This window comes from Gopherus flavomarginatus, chromosome 4 (genome assembly GCF_025201925.1).
Source record: "Gopherus flavomarginatus isolate rGopFla2 chromosome 4, rGopFla2.mat.asm, whole genome shotgun sequence".
NCBI lineage: Eukaryota > Metazoa > Chordata > Testudines > Testudinidae > Gopherus > Gopherus flavomarginatus.
The window spans coordinates 75,794,615-75,811,028 of NC_066620.1; the positions used below are offsets into that span (position 1 = coordinate 75,794,615).

At 46.3% G+C, this 16,414-nt stretch overlaps 2 protein-coding genes across 19 annotated transcripts in view; one reads left to right on the forward strand and one right to left on the reverse strand.

Annotated features, from left to right (window-relative positions):
- The window catches only part of SDCCAG8 (SHH signaling and ciliogenesis regulator SDCCAG8), a 147,573-nt gene extending 133,480 nt beyond the window's left edge, over positions 1–14,093 (reverse strand). For 4 of the 11 annotated variants that reach the window (XM_050950392.1, XM_050950393.1, XM_050950389.1 and 1 more), the window contains exons 1-2: positions 13,526–13,841; positions 79–231 (exon numbers count right to left, since the gene is read on the reverse strand). In XM_050950392.1, coding sequence (XP_050806349.1) covers positions 79–231; positions 13,526–13,580 — 208 coding nt within the window. In that variant the 5' untranslated portion in view covers positions 13,581–13,841. Of the gene's footprint in view, positions 1–78; positions 232–13,525; positions 13,846–13,949 lie in introns of those variants that run through there. The other 7 variants (XM_050950390.1, XM_050950388.1, XM_050950398.1 and 4 more) reach the window with 5 other exon arrangements.
- A 336-nt stretch (positions 14,094–14,429) lies between these two features.
- Positions 14,430–16,414, forward strand: part of CEP170 (centrosomal protein 170) — a 207,499-nt gene continuing 205,514 nt past the window's right edge. For 4 of the 8 annotated variants that reach the window (XM_050950371.1, XM_050950373.1, XM_050950378.1 and 1 more), the window contains exon 1: positions 14,431–14,608. The gene's annotated coding sequence lies outside the window, so the exon portion shown is untranslated. Of the gene's footprint in view, positions 14,609–16,414 lie in introns of all 8 variants that reach the window. The other 4 variants (XM_050950374.1, XM_050950376.1, XM_050950379.1 and 1 more) reach the window with 2 other exon arrangements.

A 16,414-nucleotide genomic window follows, 5' to 3' on the forward strand; every position in this document is an offset into this window, starting at 1 on the left:
AACAATCAGACTTGACGGAAATCATACAATAATTTTGCTCTGCAGTTCTGAGACTAGCTGTCCCAGAGTAACATTTACCTGCATGATTGTGCTGCAGTTCCTGCCAGGCCGTTTCCCAACTCTCATCATTACCTGTGGAGGACTGGTCAAATGCAACTTCACTTTCTCCCGCTGTGGGATCTCCTTCCACCAAGGCATATTTCAGTTGATGGATACTTTTACTAGCACGGTCTACAAACAACAACATGTATCAGCCATCACAAACACAGTGTCTTTCCTTTCTGATGAAAAAGCAACTCAAAGCTAGATTAATTTACAGAACTAATATTTTAACTCTATAAAAAGATAGTAGGGTGAAATATATTCAGGCTTTGCCTGAATTAAGGCTTTAACTTCATTTGAACCTTTGGTGAGTAGCTACCAGGAACTGCCTAACAGACAGGCAAAGCCACTGTAAACCACAATTTACAGTAATGCAGTTTACCTGTTTCAGGCAGACATGAACTGTTACCTAGGTTCCCCTAAAAACCAACCCAGGGTCACACTTGTATTAGTTTTATTACAATGCAGCTGTCAGGTCAGATAGAAGAGAGATGGAGCTTATTCATACACGCACACATTCACTGCATTCATACCCTCGTGCACCCACACACTTACACAGGCAGAGAGTTACCGGAGACAGCATGGAGGCCGAGAAGCCAAAGCATGGTAGATCTGCTGTGTCTATCAGCGATCACGAATCCAGCTGCTGAGAGGGTCAAGAAGCAGAGGCTTGTGTGCATGCCTTCTTCCTCTTATTTTTGGAACTGGGCGGCTCCTGTCACATACAATGAGTTTCCTTTCTGTGTCTGTCACCGAGAAGCATTCCCAGACCAGTTCCTTTCATGCATACCAGGTTCTTCTTTTCTTTTCAGCACTTCATAACTGCCTTCTCAGAGCAGATACCAGACTCATCTGTCTCCTCTCTCCTTGCAGTTCCTCTCCGCCCAGTCTCACATACACTCCCTTGTTCACACTCCCTCATTCACACCCTCTCTGAGGGATGGGATATTACAAAGCTTGGAAGTTCATATAAGTGGCAACCTGAAAAGGCCACAGAGCTTGCAAAGCTTACAAAACTTAAAAGGCTATGCTAACAATAACTGAAGTTACAAAGTCTGCAAAAAGGTTGCAGAACTTAATGATACAAGTTACAGATCTTACAATTGCATTTGAGCGGAGGCTTTACATAACATAGCTACATTAACCACACTAGTGCAAATGGCAATCCACAATAGAGGTATGCACTGGTGCAGATACACCAATATTTCACTGCTGACTGAAATCCCCAGGGTAGAAGAGGCCTCAGTTACTAATTATGGACTTGAACCTGCAAACACTTACTACCATAAACAACCACACTGAGGGCTTGTCTACATCAGAAAGTTGCAGCGCTGGTGAGGGAGTTACAGCGCTGCAACTTAGGAGGTGTACACATCTGCAGGGCACCACCAGCGCTGCAACTCCCTGTTTGCAGCGCTGGCCGTACTCCCGTTTTGTCTCGGGTGTAGAGGATCCAGCGCTGGTGATCCAGCGCTGGTAATCAAGTATAGTCACTTACCAGCGCTTTTCTTGACCTCCGTGGAATAAGCAGGTATCCCAGCATACCTGAGGAAGCCTCTGGTAATCAAGCTGGTCTCCTTCCCCGGCTTGCTCTCGCGTTCCCCGAACCCCGAGCAAGCAGGTCTCCTTCCCTGAGGTTTGCTGGGTGGTTCCGGGAAGGCGAGAGCAAACCGGGGAAGGAGACCAGCTTCGCCGCGGTTTGCTCTCGCGTTCCGCGAACCACCCTGCAAACCGCAGGGAAGGAGACCTGCTTGCTCGGGGGTTCGGCGAACGCGAGAGCAAACCGGGGAAGGAGACCAGCTTCGCCGCGGTTTGCTCTCGCGTTCCGCGAACCACCCTGCAAACCGCAGGGAAGGAGACCTGCTTGTTCGGGGAACGCGAGAGCAAACCGCGGCGAAGCTGGTCTCCTTCCCCGGTTTGCTCTCGCGTTCGCCGAACCCCCGAGCAAGCAGGTCTCCTTCCCTGCGGTTTGCAGGGTGGTTCGCGGAACGCGAGAGCAAACCGGGGAAGGAGACCAGCTTCGCCGCGGTTTGCTCTCGCGTTCCCCGAACAAGCAGGTCTCCTTCCCTGCGGTTTGCAGGGTGGTTCGCGGAACGCGAGAGCAAACCGCGGCGAAGCTGGTCTCCTTCCCCGGTTTGCTCTCGCCTTCCCCAAAACCCCTTGAAGCCGCCCAACAGCGCTGCAGTGTGGCCACATCTAACACCACTTGCAGCGCTGGTTGCTGTAAGTGTGGCCACTCTGCAGCGCTGGCCCTATACAGCTGTACTAATACAGCTGTAACAACCAGCGCTGCAAAATTTTAGATGTAGACATGGCCTGAGTTCAACAAGACTGCTCATAGTTTTAAGAGCTATGCTTGATACAATGTGCACGATCAGTCTCTAAGAGGAGTGCTGGGGATTCTAATGACAGCCACAAATAAAGCATTATTCAACAGAACTGTTAAAAATTATCTTAAAGCTCAGCAAACAGGTTTGTCGATTTACAATGGCAATTAAATAAAAGTATAAGGTGAGTTCTGAACAGACTTGGAAGTTAACTAAGAACAGATATTTCCACTGAGTGCTTGGGAAGAAATGGGAAAACAATTTCTAATATTTTATAAAGTCTTTCCAGAATGAACCAAATCCAATCACACAATGGTGACAATAATATTTTCCTTTCATTTTCAATGTAACTTTTTAGTACAATGCCTATTTTTGTTTGTGTGTTTGTTTTTGCACTAAGCTGGCATTGTTTGACAGCCAAGTCTCTTTAACTTGGCCAAAAACGTGAAGACAATATAACCGATATCTAGGACTGACAACTGCAGCACGACTTCTTAACTCTACCATAAATGTTTTCAGATAAACTCAAGGCAATTTCAAAAATATGGTCTTTTGTGTTTTCAAGGTATTTTAAATATTACCTACATTTGTTTTAATTATGAAATTTCTTTTCAACTGTTTGACAGGTTTAGAATGGTTATTGCAAACTTTACACTATATAATAATAAAAATATAATTATCAATAGTACCTTAGCTCTGTGCAGGGTGGATAAAAATTGATGAAAAAAAAAAAAGATTTTTTTCCCCCTCAAAAACCATTTTATTAAAAAAATCCATCTAAAGATAGTTTTAATTAAATATGTAATAGCTCAAAGATATTTCATCATGGAATAGGGATTATAAATTCTAATGCTATTGTACGAGACAATATATTCATGTAATGTTTAAGAAAAATTATTTAAATGAGTTCAAATAGTTCATGGATTAGGGATCCAACCTATGGGGTTGCACAGATTTCTGTATATTTAGGTTAATCTTTCCCTCTCCTCAATGGACTGAGTGCTCAGTGTAGAACAGAGGTCTCAAACTGAAATGACCATGAGGGCCACATGAGGACTAGTTCATTGGCCCGAGGGCCGCATCACTGACATCCCCTCCTCGCTGCCCCTGGCCCTGCCCCTACTCCACTTCTTTCATAAGGCCCCACCCCTGCCCCGCTTCTTCCCTGCCTCCATTCTAACCCCTTCCCCGAAGTCCCCACCCCAACTCGCCCCCTCCCTGCCCCCAGAGAGTGCAAGAGGGATGTGGTGGGGGCTCAGGGCAGGGAGTGCAGGAGGTATGCAGGGTGTGGCAGGGGGCTCAGGGTAGGGAGCTGGGGGTGTGGGATGCAGGAGGGAGTATGGGATGTGGCAGAAGATTGGGTTTCAGGCAGAGGGCTCAGGGTACAGAAGGGGTGTGGGATGCAGCAGGGTGCTCAGGGCAAGGGGTTTGAGTGCACGAGGGGTGTGGGATGCAGCAGGAGGCCCAAAGTAGGCGGCTGGGGTGCAGAAGGGGTGTGGGATGCAGCAGGAGGCTCAGGGCAGGGAGTTGGGGGGCAGGGTGCAGGAGGGCTCTGGGCCAGAGCCCGAAGCCACTTACCTAGAGTGACTCTGAGGTGGCAGCAGCGCACAGAAGGGGTGTGGGATGCAGCAAGGGGTTGGGGTGCAGGAGGGGTATGGGATGCAGCAGGCTGCCTGCCCTGGCCCCGGTCCTGGCAAGCAGCTGGAACCATGTCCCTGCGGTCCCTGAGGGAGCAGGAACGCAGGGCTCCATGCGCTGCTTGCCACTCCTCCAGGAACCTCCCCTGAAGCTCCCATTGGTTGCGGTTCCCTGTTCCTGGCCAATGGGATCGGGGAGGGCGGGGAGGGATGCCTCTACCACTGTCCACCCCACAAAAAAATGCACAAAAACCTAGGGATTTGTATGTGTGTATCATCTGAAAAGCTAAAGTTTTAATTGTTATTGCTTCTTATTTTACCATGGAACTCAGTAACCATATTGTTGTATCAGGGTATATCTACACTGCAATTTAAGCCTAGGTTCAGGCTCAAGCCTAATTCCCTTGTGTATAGACTGAAAATCAGTCTAACCCAGGGCTTGGTCCCAGGACCCTGCGAGGCTGCAGGGTCCAAGCCAGAGTCAAGCTGTGACCCAGTTAAAACAACTAGTCTGGAACTCAGGAGATCTGGGTTTAGTTGCCGGCTCTGCTATAGACCACGGGGCCTTGGGCAAGCAATTTAGGAAATATCATCATCTCCCTTTTACAGCTGGGAAACAGTAGGAGAAAGTCTCATCTGCTTCAATTTGTCTGCCTTGTCTATTTAGATTGTAAGATCTTTGGACACGGACAGTCTCTTACCATGAGTTTGCACAGTGCCTATTACACAAATAGTCTAAGAAAGTGAGACAGGGATCCTTCAAAAAGCCTGCATTCTCATTTAGCGCTCTGCCCCATCAAGTCACTGATACCTTGGCAGGAATGAAAGAAAGTATTTCTAACAACGAAAGACAGTTCACATCTCAGAGCTATTGTTTCAAGTTCTCTACAAGCATCTATCAGTTACACTCACTTCACATTTTGAAAGTTTTCCTCACAACCATAACAACTAGAGTTTTTTTTGTTTTCTCTTCATTTATTTAATGGAAGCGAAGCCTCTGCACGACAATACAAATGGCTGTCCACACTTTTCAGGCTAGTCTTTTCTGCTACCTAGGGGCTGGGTGGGAGGACTGGCATACCCCATTTTCTAGGGCTCTGGAGTAATGCAGGCTTTAGAAACAATAGTGTTGCAACAGACATTTCCATGCCAGAGTTTCTTCAACACTTGATGAGTTCCAAGTTATAGTGACTGTTTTCATACATGAAATGCTTGAAGGCCTGGCAAACTGAGAATTAGGGGCTAGACTAAATGACTCCAATTGGAACCCTAAAAGGGTATAATTAGATAACATGGAGATGAAGAGCTAATTCAAGACATTAGGGTCACAGGATACATGTCATGGAGTAGGATTAGATATATTTCCACTGCTTCTGCCAAAGTAGAATCATTTTTTAAATCTGACAAAACAGAAAACTTCTGTGGAGGACAAATTAGGCATTTGAGCTACTATTTAACGTAATATTGAATTACAATACAAAACTGCCAAATATTAGTTTTGTGCCTAACCCAACAAAATTTTATTCATCCTGTTTGTCATGTCAGTGGGACTAATTGTATGAGACATCAGTCAGACTACTCCTCTAATTAAGGCTTACAGAATCTAGCCCTCAGTAAAAATCTTCTGAATGATGTTGTAAGATTGCTTGTATGCAGTAGTGTAATTTTCCATGTATAAAATTTGAGTGTCCTTTAGTCTTCTGTTTTTATATTATAAACAATACAAACAATCAGAACATATGTTTCTGTTGCATAAGATTATGTTGATACATCATTTTCTAATAGATGATGCTGAAGATACGGGATGAGGCTGCTAGCAGAGGGACAAATTAAACGGTCCAGTTAGGTCAGACTCCCACCTAACTGATTCTTACAGTACAACAGTAAACTGGATTAAGACCTTCAAAAAAATAACCTAACCAGATTAAAGCTCTTTGATTGTCAATGTTTATAGGAGCTCTCACAATGACTGAAAATGGCACAGAGGCTACCAGACCTGACAATACACATTACAAGAAAATATTTAACTGCATCTTAAGAACACTGCCATTATCCATCGATCAAATATGATAGTTGCAGACCAACTGCCATAACGGGATAAACAAATGGTGCATCTATTCCAGTATCCTACTGCAGACAGCAGCCAACACTGGATGTCTCAGAGAAAAGTTTATGTTATTTAGTATTTAAATGAGAGTCACACCCAGAAATCCTAATAAAAAAAAAAAAATCACATTGTGCAGGGCACCTTATGAACATGTGAATACACACTTTCCCTGCACCATAATGCACCCAAACATGCAATATTGGACTTATTAAAAAATTATTTTCATAGCTATGCATAGAGCTTTAGACAGATAAGATCGAGAGGGCCCAGCCCCAAGGAGTTTAAATTTAAACAGCATAAGAGAAAAGGTCTCCCACATACCAGCTAAAGATCAATTTATGCCCTGAGATGTGAAGCTTTATTATCCTTGCAATTTTTTCCTAGTGAGTGCCAGTGCAGAACATATTGAAGTCTCCCATTCTTTTAAAAAAAAAAAAAATGTATTAAGGTGTCCTTTTCCAGAATACTACATTGATTACAGTTTTGATATTTGGAGTAAACCTAATAAAAACGGTTATTCTTGGGCACCTTTTAATATTTGAATTTTATTGCATCAGTGTAAACAATAAAATATTTGGTGCTGTAGAGCTATTTTACTGGTGTACTTAACTTGTTAATAAAAAAAGAAAGTTAAAGGTTGGAGTCAGCAACCTGCAAAGCAAAATATGATGCTGAAGAGCTTACTATAATTCAAGGGTGATGGTGATCAACTTTGACAAAAAATTACTGAAATAACAATTTGCTGTTGAAGTGAAAAAGGAGAGAAAGTATTGAGCAACGTTTGCAATGCCTAAACAAGAGAATTTTTTTTTTCCAGATTCTTGTACAAGAATCTGAAAGCCCTCTTCTAAAATGAGGCTCTGAAGCCACCACATTCATGAACTCAGATATACCACAAGAGTTCTTTGAGGACTAGAATCACTTACCACAATAAAGACAAAGTTAAAGGATGAGCTACCCAAAAAGACACAGAAAACAGTTTAAGATAATAGTACAATGACAGAGGAAGTGATAATTTAAGAGGAAACAGTTGCTAAGCAACATAATTTGAGGGAAAATAAGAACCACATTCATACTAAATGGGTATATATTACTATGAAAGCAACTGAGGTCAAAGGCCTAAATTGAATAGCTTTTACAGGAAAATTGCTGGCAGTTATTGGCTATAAATACAAAGCATGGCCCCACTTTACATACACAGATGTCACATGAGTCCTAATAGGAAAAAAGTCTGTTAGAAGGTTGGAGGCACTGGAACCATAATCACAGCAGAATCAGGAGCATAGGGAAGTGAGTCATGTGTAACAAGTAACTGGCCTATAAGGGAAACAAATTCTTTTTCCATCTAAACCCATTCACTGAAAACAAGGGGAAAAAAACAAAAACAAAAAACCCCACACCCAACGGCAACTGACAGCTCAAGAAAGATTTACTGAGCAAAAATATAGAGACTTCACTCGAGCCACAGGCAGACAGCCAAAATGGTGCATAATGTACTTCTGGAATACTGTTTCAGACAAACAGTACATTTAAACCCATTAGAAAAGTAAAAGAGTAAGACCAACAATACCCATTCAACTGAGTTAGGACTTTGAATGTCTGATTGCCTATTTATCATTGGTAATGTGAGGTATGCAACTTCATAAGAATAATGATTACCTACATCCTGTCTGTATTAAAAACAGAACTTCAGAAATTTATTTCAAAAAGTTAACTCTTTATAATTTCAAGGTGTAACCTAAAAAAAAAAATAATTTTTTTTTGTAATTATTTTCTTGAGCAGCACCTTGGAAAGGACTTTTAGGTTTCCTAGATAACCTTTTTTACTTCTCACACCTCAAAAAATGAAATAGACTGCTTAATTGTTCAACTGAAGTTAACTGAGCTCATGCTCTCAACTTCTGATAACCAAACTGCTTGCATTGACTATCAGATTGTTTGAATTGCAATATCTGCTGGGTGAGTTTTACATGAAACTACTATTTAGCATCAGATCAAGAGACTGAGAAAAGTAAAAGTTTAATTATTCAAAAAGAAAATAGAATAAAAACACTTAATAGAAGGGGAAAATATATGATATAACGTACTGGTACTAATCTTCTGAGCCAAAACACCAAATAAGAACACGTATAACACGCTTCAACTACTTCCCAAATAGTTGATTTCAGTAATGTTTTTAGGCAAGCTAGCAAAAGCAATCCACGTAAACAAAGGGAGGCACATCCAAACTTTGAAAACCTTGTGAAAGATGCAGCCAGGCATAATAGCCAAAGGTAAACCAGTATGCAGCACAAGGACTTGATAAAGGGAAGACAAGGCTAAAGAGGAGAGGAGGGACAGGTCACATGTATGACAAATGTCAGCTGGAGGGTTTGGAAGGGACATGATTACTCTTAAATATCGGTTTTGTGAGAAGGCATTCCTAGTCTAAGGGCTTGTCTACACAAGGAAGTTAGTGCAGAATAAGCTAGGGTTTGAATATAAAGCACAACAGCTATTCAGCACTAACGCCCAGCGTGGACAAACTTATTCCACACTAAGAGTGCCTTTATGCAGCTTGGATTAGCCCAAAGGCACTCTAGGGTACGACTACACTACCCACCAGATCGGCGGGTACTGATCCATCTATCGCATCTGGTGTAGATGCAATCAATCAATCCCCGATCGCTCTGCCATCGACTCCTGTACTCCACCGGGGTGAGAGGCAGAAGCAGAGTCGAGGGGGGAGCGGGGGCAGTTGACCCCATGCTGTGAGGACGCGAGGTAAGTTATCCTAAGATATGTTGACCACAGCTATGCTATTCTTGTAGCTGAAGTTGCTTATCTTAGGTCGATCCATTCCCAGTGTAGACCAGGTCTTAGGGCCTGTCTACACTGGAGAGGGGCTGAAGAAGTGTAGCACAGCAAATCAATCCAGTTTATTATTTAACTCACAGTACATAAATAGACTAATAGTGTGCATGTAGGACAGGTGTGCCTCTTTCAATTTGCATCATTTTGTATACATGGCAGTGGCCTGGTGCACACTAAGCACACAGCCTTCTTGATGACAACTTGCAGAGAGCATAAGGATTACAGCAGGGGTGGCCAACCTGTGGCTCCGGAGCCACATGCAGCTCTTTAGAAGTTAATCTGTGGCTCCTTCTATAGGCACTGACTCCGGGGCTGGAGCTACAGATGACAACTTTCCAATGTGCTGGGGGGGTACTCATTGCTCAACCCCAGGCTCTGCCACAGGCCCTGCCCCCACTCCACCCCTTCCCTGCCCCCTCCCCTGAGCCTGCTGTGCCCTCACTCCTCCCCCTCCTCCCCAGAGCCTCCTGCATGCCACAAAACAGCTGATCAGGAGGGAGGTGGAGGAGCAGACCAGGGGGTGGGGGCTGTCGGTGGGTGGGAGGCACTGGGAGTGGGGTGGGGAGGAGGGAGCCTACGGGGGGCTGCTGATATATTACTGTGGCTCTTTGGCAACGTACATTGGTAAATTCTGGCACCTTCTCAGGCTCAGGTTGGCCACCCTTGGATTACAGGAACCCTCTGGGTCTTGTATTTACGTGCTAGTTTACCAAAGAGTGTCATATGAGGTCTCCCAAAGAAGCTTATGTCACACTGGTGATCAGTATCACTGGGAAATGCATGTACAGATGGTATGTAAGAAGTTTATATATACACACTGAAAATTATGTTCTTGAGGTCTGTATCTAGGGACAGGCCACAAGCATAGATGAAAAGCAGGTTTTCTTTCAGACAAAAAACATTTATCTGTTTACATATAAATTGAATATTCTCTGGTTCACAATGGGCAACAATTAGCATTCTAAATCAAATGCTAATGAACAGCTGGCAGGGACTTCAGAAGGAAACTAACAGGAAGAGGTAATCAGAAAGGTGGGGGCAACCCTCTCTTAGGGTATACTTCAAACATTTGTTTGGGGAGGAGAGGGAAGAGGACAGGCTGGCCCTAAGAAGTAAATGGACAGTGAGTTTGTTTCATGGAAGGAGGATCCCCACCAGGCTTGGCTGAAGATGCTGGAGAAAAAAAAAAATTGGGTGAGGAAAGCTTCTTTAGACAGGAGGATAAATTGTGAGTTAAATTAAGTCTCTAGAAATTTATAATTTTGTTTAATATGTAACTGTGTTTCTAATATTCTTACTTATTATCACTTGAATCTTTGTTCCTTGATAATAAACTTATTCTTGTTTTCATTATAAATCTAGCTAAGTGTTGTGTGTTCAAAAGAGCAATGTTCCAAAATATAGTTAGCAAGCTGCAGTGTACTGTTCCTTTGGAAACAGTAGGCCTGTGAGTGTTCAGTCGATAAGGTCTGGATGCTACATATGTACACACCAACCCTCAAGTCCTTAGTATTCTATCACTAACCTGCACAGAGACAGTAAAGTTTACGGAAGCCTGGAACGTAGGGCTTATGTTGCCAGAAGCTGGTGGTTTCAGGGAGCTAAAACAAGCTCGCTCAGACAAGACTCTCTCACACTAAAGGCAGGAGGTGGTAAGGTGCCTCACAACCATGCGTACCCCTGCAAAGCATCACAGAGCAATGTCCTGGGAAAGGCACCATTACACCATCTTATAAATCTGGTGTTAGAGGGGTAGCCACGTGAGTCTGGATCTGTAAAAGCAGCAAAGAGTCCTGTGACACCTTATAGACTAATAGATGTATTAGAGCAGGTGAATACTACTTCGTGGATGCACCCACGAAAGCTCATGCTCCAAAATGTCTGTTAGCCTATAAAGCGCCACAGGACTCTTTGCTGCTTTTATAAATCTTGGGAATGCTCAGATTGATAGCATTTGACATGTAGAGTTAGCAAACTGAATTAGGGCAACTAATGGGAGCCATTGTCTATTATTTAAACAGAAAGGAGTATTTCTCCATGGTACTCCAAGGCCTGATTGACCACTTGACTAGTTCATAAACATCAATGCAGTGTGCAGGGCCGGCCTTAAGGAAAATGGTGCCCTGGGCAAACTTGTATTTTGGCACACGCACACCAATCACCTCTTGCCCCACGGGTTCCCTGAGCTTTTCCCTCCACTCCCATAATCTCTAGGCCCTGCTGCCTCACCCCAGTGCTTAATTTGTATTGAAAGGTTATTTTGGATTCCCTTACATGCATTAAAAACTGTATACACATCAAACATGCCAATTCAACTGTTCAGTCATGCACTAGAGTCTCCAAATCCAACCCCCTTTTGTTCCCCACATCCAACCCTGCCCCATGTCTCCCACATCTAGCCCTGCACCCCGAGAGGAAGTTGCCTTCGCAGCCTGGCATGCATGGACCAGGCAACCCTGCCCCAGGCACAGCAAAGGCTCTCCCTCTCTGCACTGTGCCTCAGCTCCCCACTGTCCAGACTGTTGGGGGATTCATTTCAGCACCCTGAGACCCTAGATGATGGTGCTAGGGGCAGGGGCCAGCCTCTCTGCAGCCAGCTCCATGCACCTGAAGGTGGGACCACAAACAGCTTCCACACTCTCTCCTTATTCCTCCCTGCCAACTTGAGGCTTCCTGTTTCTCCCCCATACCAAGAGGAGCTGCTGTGGGTTCCAGCAAGAAGGCATAACAAGCAAAGTGGGACCCAACCACACTCCCTCCATACAGGAGCCCCTGCCTCCCTCAACCCCAGGTCTTGTTCCTTGGCTCAGATCTTTCTGGGGTCCAGAGAGGAGCTGATGGGATCCAGCAGAAGGACTTAACAGGTGGATCAGGACTCAGGTGCTGGCTGAAGTCCCAGCTGTGTGAGGTAGTCACTGCTGCATGGTCAGGGAATGTTGGCATGCACACTAAATTGGACTGGCATTGTGATCTGGCACGAGGTCACAATGTTCCTGAAATTTGGCCCAGCTGCCCCTCCATCTATACAGGGGGTAGCTGGGCCATATTGCAGTGGCATTGTGACTCTGTGCACTTAGTGCTGGAGGGTGCCACTCTGGGATGGATTTCAAGTGCTGACACACACACACACTCCCCCACCACCACTCCAGCAGCACCATACCCCTGCCCTCTTAGTTGCATGGGCCTCTGTGCACCTACAAAGGCTATTCATCTGCTAATGCTTTTATGTCATCACTGTGTCCACACTACAGAAGTTCCATCATTTTAATTACCTAAAGTGGTAAAACCTGTATGTGTATACAAGAAGGCTTCACACTGCAGATTAAGTGTTTAATTTCAGTGGCACTTATTACATTTAGAGCTGGTTGAAATTTTTCAAATTTCAAAACTTCTCATTTTAGGAGGAAAAAAATTGAAATCTTCACTGTCCCTCCAAAGCAACCCTAACTGTATTGTGGACTGCACAAAAACTCCACTCCTCTACAGTACAGACACTCAGGTTGTCCAAGCCCCTTAGTGAGAAGGATATGTCTACACTGGAAACTTCAAAGCGCTGCTGCAGGAACTCTCCTGTGGCAGCACTTTGAAGTGTGAGTGTGGTCGTGCATGAGCGCTGAGAGAGAGCTCTCCCAATGTTCCTGGTAATCCACCTCCACAAGGGGATTAGCTCCGAGCCCTGGGAGTCTGTCTACACTAGCGCTTTAAAGTGCTCAGACTTGCTGTGCTCAGGGGGGTGATTTTTCGCCCCCCTGAGCCAGCAAGTTAGAGTACTATAAAATATAAGTGTACACAAGCTCTGAGCACTGGATAGATAGAATGCCCAGCTGAATCGACAGTAAACAGTGGTTTTGATCTGGGGTGTTGGTGCTACTGGAGCTTCCAAAGTGTTAAAGAAATGGTGATGGGGGTGAAGCAGCTGATTTGGAGCTGTCCCTCCTCTTCCCCAGTGAGATAGAGAGTAATGGGGATGTGGTAGAAGTTTGGCACTGACTCAGCCCCATAGTGGTGGGGAAGTATGTAGAATTATCTGAAAGCAGTGGGCCCAGGCACAGTCTGGTTCACTTGATTCAACTGGCTAGGATGGTTAAGACAGCATAAGGGGCATCAGCTCCCGTAATTCTACCTCACTGTAGTTCAAACTTGGGACGACACAGTGAGCAGAGAGGTGGAGAAGGCGGTGCAGCCCCAGGCAAAGAAGCCCCGTAGCACATTGTGGCGGGGCAGTGGCAGGAAAAGAGGTAGCACGCACAGGAGTGGACCATGTTGCCAGCAGCCAGGTAGGTAGTGGAGAGCAGCCAGCACTGGGAAGCAGCGGGCCTCGTCAGGCACCGACTCAGACAGCGGGGCAGTGGGCACTGCCAGGACAGGAGAAGGGGGTAGGCGGCATGGAGCAGTGCGGGCAGGCTCAGCGCTGCACAGAGGGGGATAAGCAGCAGCACGGAGACCGGCCCTAGGACGGGGGGCAGCGAGGAGGCAGCTGTCTCGGGGACCCCGCTCACCTCGAAGGCTTCTCTGATATCGCTCCAGGTCGGATTCCTCCCGGGCCTCCCGCATAGGGGCAGAGTCCGCGTCTCACGCCGTGAAGAAACGCCCGCTCAGACTTCGGGCTCTAGTCTCTGCGACCCTTCTCTGTATCCCGGAGAAGCGTGGGAGCGAGGAGCCGTCCCGAGCCTCCCGCTCCCGAGTCTTCCCCCAACAGCACTCGGGAGCTGTAGTTTAGTATCGTTCACTGTCCCGTCCCACCAAACAGCCCGGGGCTGTTATCAGAACTACAATTCCCACACGGCTATGCGGCAACTACCTCCCCTCCTGACCTCAAGCAGTTTGGGCGCTTGTTGCTAACCAACTAGGAAACGGTCTCCTAGGCCCCCAGCTGAGCGAGTCACCCTCAGAGCTCCGCCCAGTAACGCGGCACGTACTCACGTTGTGTCCTTCCAAAGACTACACCTCCCAGCATGCAGCGCGCCATCCTCTAATCCCTGGGAATTGTAGTCCCCAGGGGCTACAACCTCCCCGAGTCTAGATGAGAGCTGCTGCATTCGGCGCTCTTCTTTGTATGCAGTCAGAACGCGCCTGCGCACTGCGCAACTGTTCCCCTTCAGCACATCTGTTTCTTTCCCCGCAGTGTGCGGGTGAAGCGCACGCGCAGTAATCTCGGGCAACAGGGAATCCATGTTTTTCTCCTTCACGTTCTGCCCTTTGGCGTATGCATAATATGCTCCCGCTTCTAAGGGGAGTTTGCGCCGCCATTGTCTGGATTTGGCGCAAGCGCATTGAGAGTTCGCTGGGGCGTCCTCAATCGCCGGAGCGCCTGCGCAGTAGTTCTCGGAGTCGAGACTCGGACTCCGTTTGCCCCTCCCCCGCGCATTGTGTGTATGTGTTAGGGCGGCGCTTGCGCACTGCCCGCGCTCCGCTCTGTGCCGTTAGCCGCTATGTGCAGGGAATAACGTTAGAGCGGTTGCTAGCGTGAGACCGACAAAGCCGGAGCCGGTGCGTCCCGCCCCCTGGCGACGAGGAGATGGCGGGTCAGTGAGCGGCGGCACTAGGGACATCCCTGCCCGGCGAGTCTCCTTCGCGGGGGGGTAAGTGATGATGCTCCCGCCCCAGTCCCCCGTGGTCTGAGCTGGGGCGCCGGGGGTTTGCTCCGTCCGTCCCTGCGGCGTCCCCCCGTGCGCCTCCATGGCCGCCGACCCTCTGCCCTACTGGGGGGTGTGCGGCTGGCGGTGCCCCAGCCTACGAGCTGTCCGCCCGGGGACCCGCGGTTTGTTCCACGCGACCCCTCCCAGATTGCTGGGTGCTCTGCACCCTTCCCACCCGGCGGCCGCCGCCTTTCCCCGCGGCTCCCCGCCCATCAGCCTGCGCTGCCCACGGGCGAGCCCGAGCCGCTGGCCCACGCTGGATGCAGCTGGAGCCGCTAAATCGCTTTCTTCCTCTCCCTGCCCGACCCAGACGTGTCCCGCGGTGGGGGAAGGGAGGGAGACTTCCCTATTCAGCTGCCCTCGCGGACACAGCCGTCCCTTCCCGTCCTCACTCACCTGGGACGGCGAGTCTCCTGCAGTGTGGGCTTATTGTTTGTAGCCAGCGTCGTCTTATTTTTAAATCTCTCCCTCTCCGTTGACGGATTTTGTTGTTTCATCGAGTCCTTTTTATTTTTGAATCTCCCCCCGTTTCAAAACGCCCCCATAGTTGGAGTCCAGCAGCCCGTCCACCCCATAATTAGAAAAAATGCAACTTTTCCTTTAATGTACGGGAAAGGGAAATGAGAAAACCCATTATTTCCCCGTTTATTTGTCTGTTTCCTTTCTCTCTTTTTCTTTCTCTCTATCTTGAGATTTTTGATAAGGTCTAATTGTTAACAAAACCCTTACTTCTCTAATATTTGATATACATGAGTTCTTACAAATGTTTATCAGGAAAAGGTAAAATAATTTGCCTTTTGTGAAAGAAAATGTTGGAGTGGAAATGAATGGGTTACTAATATAACACAAAGCTGATGGCGCTTTTCAAATATAAAGCGTTGTGTGGAAGAGGAAGCTGACTCGACTGAGAAGCAGATGACAGTTGTATGGATGAGCTTTATTTTGTGATCTCATCCATGCACTGTTTGGAGCCGGATGCTAGTGGTTTTTCAGTGAGAGCTGGGGGAAGGAGGAGGGATTCTGTTCAAAATTGTCTTCTGGTACATTTAGTATTCAGTAAATCCAGTCTATTCATTGGCATCAGGAGGGGCTACTCTTGCATCTCTGAATCCAATCAGGGAAAAGCCAAATGCGTAAAGCACACACCACAGCCATTCAATGTAGTAGTATGTGTATAGACGTTAGGAAGCTGACTCTCAGGTAGCTGAGAGCATGAAATAGTCGTTAGCTTATTGAACACTGCCTTAAATATTTTTTTTAATGAGTTGACAACAGGCCACCTATTCTATATGGATTTAAGGGGGAGCAGGAGAAGGTTGAGGAGTGTTTATGGTTTAGATGAATTGAACATATGACATGCCTGTGTTAGATCTAGAATTAAAAGATGATGTGATGGGGACTATCCACCAATATGTAAACTCCTTGTGAGTTAACCAGGCTCTCCTCAGTTACAGTGAAATTAAAGATACTCATAAATATTCAACTACATTGATCATGAATGGGACTGTGCGCTGGCTCAGGATTTGCCATATAAAACAGTATGCAGAATCAGAGCCAACAATTGTAACAAAGTAATATGAACAAAAACAAAATTAAGTACAACTATTTTCCCATGATTGAAGAAGAGCTCTGTGGAGATTGAAAGCACATCTTTCACAAGTTAGTCCAGTAAAAGATATTACCTTACCAACTTCGTTGCTCATGTTTTCACATGACTAATTTCCAGGTATTCATTGTGCGTAGGTGTTG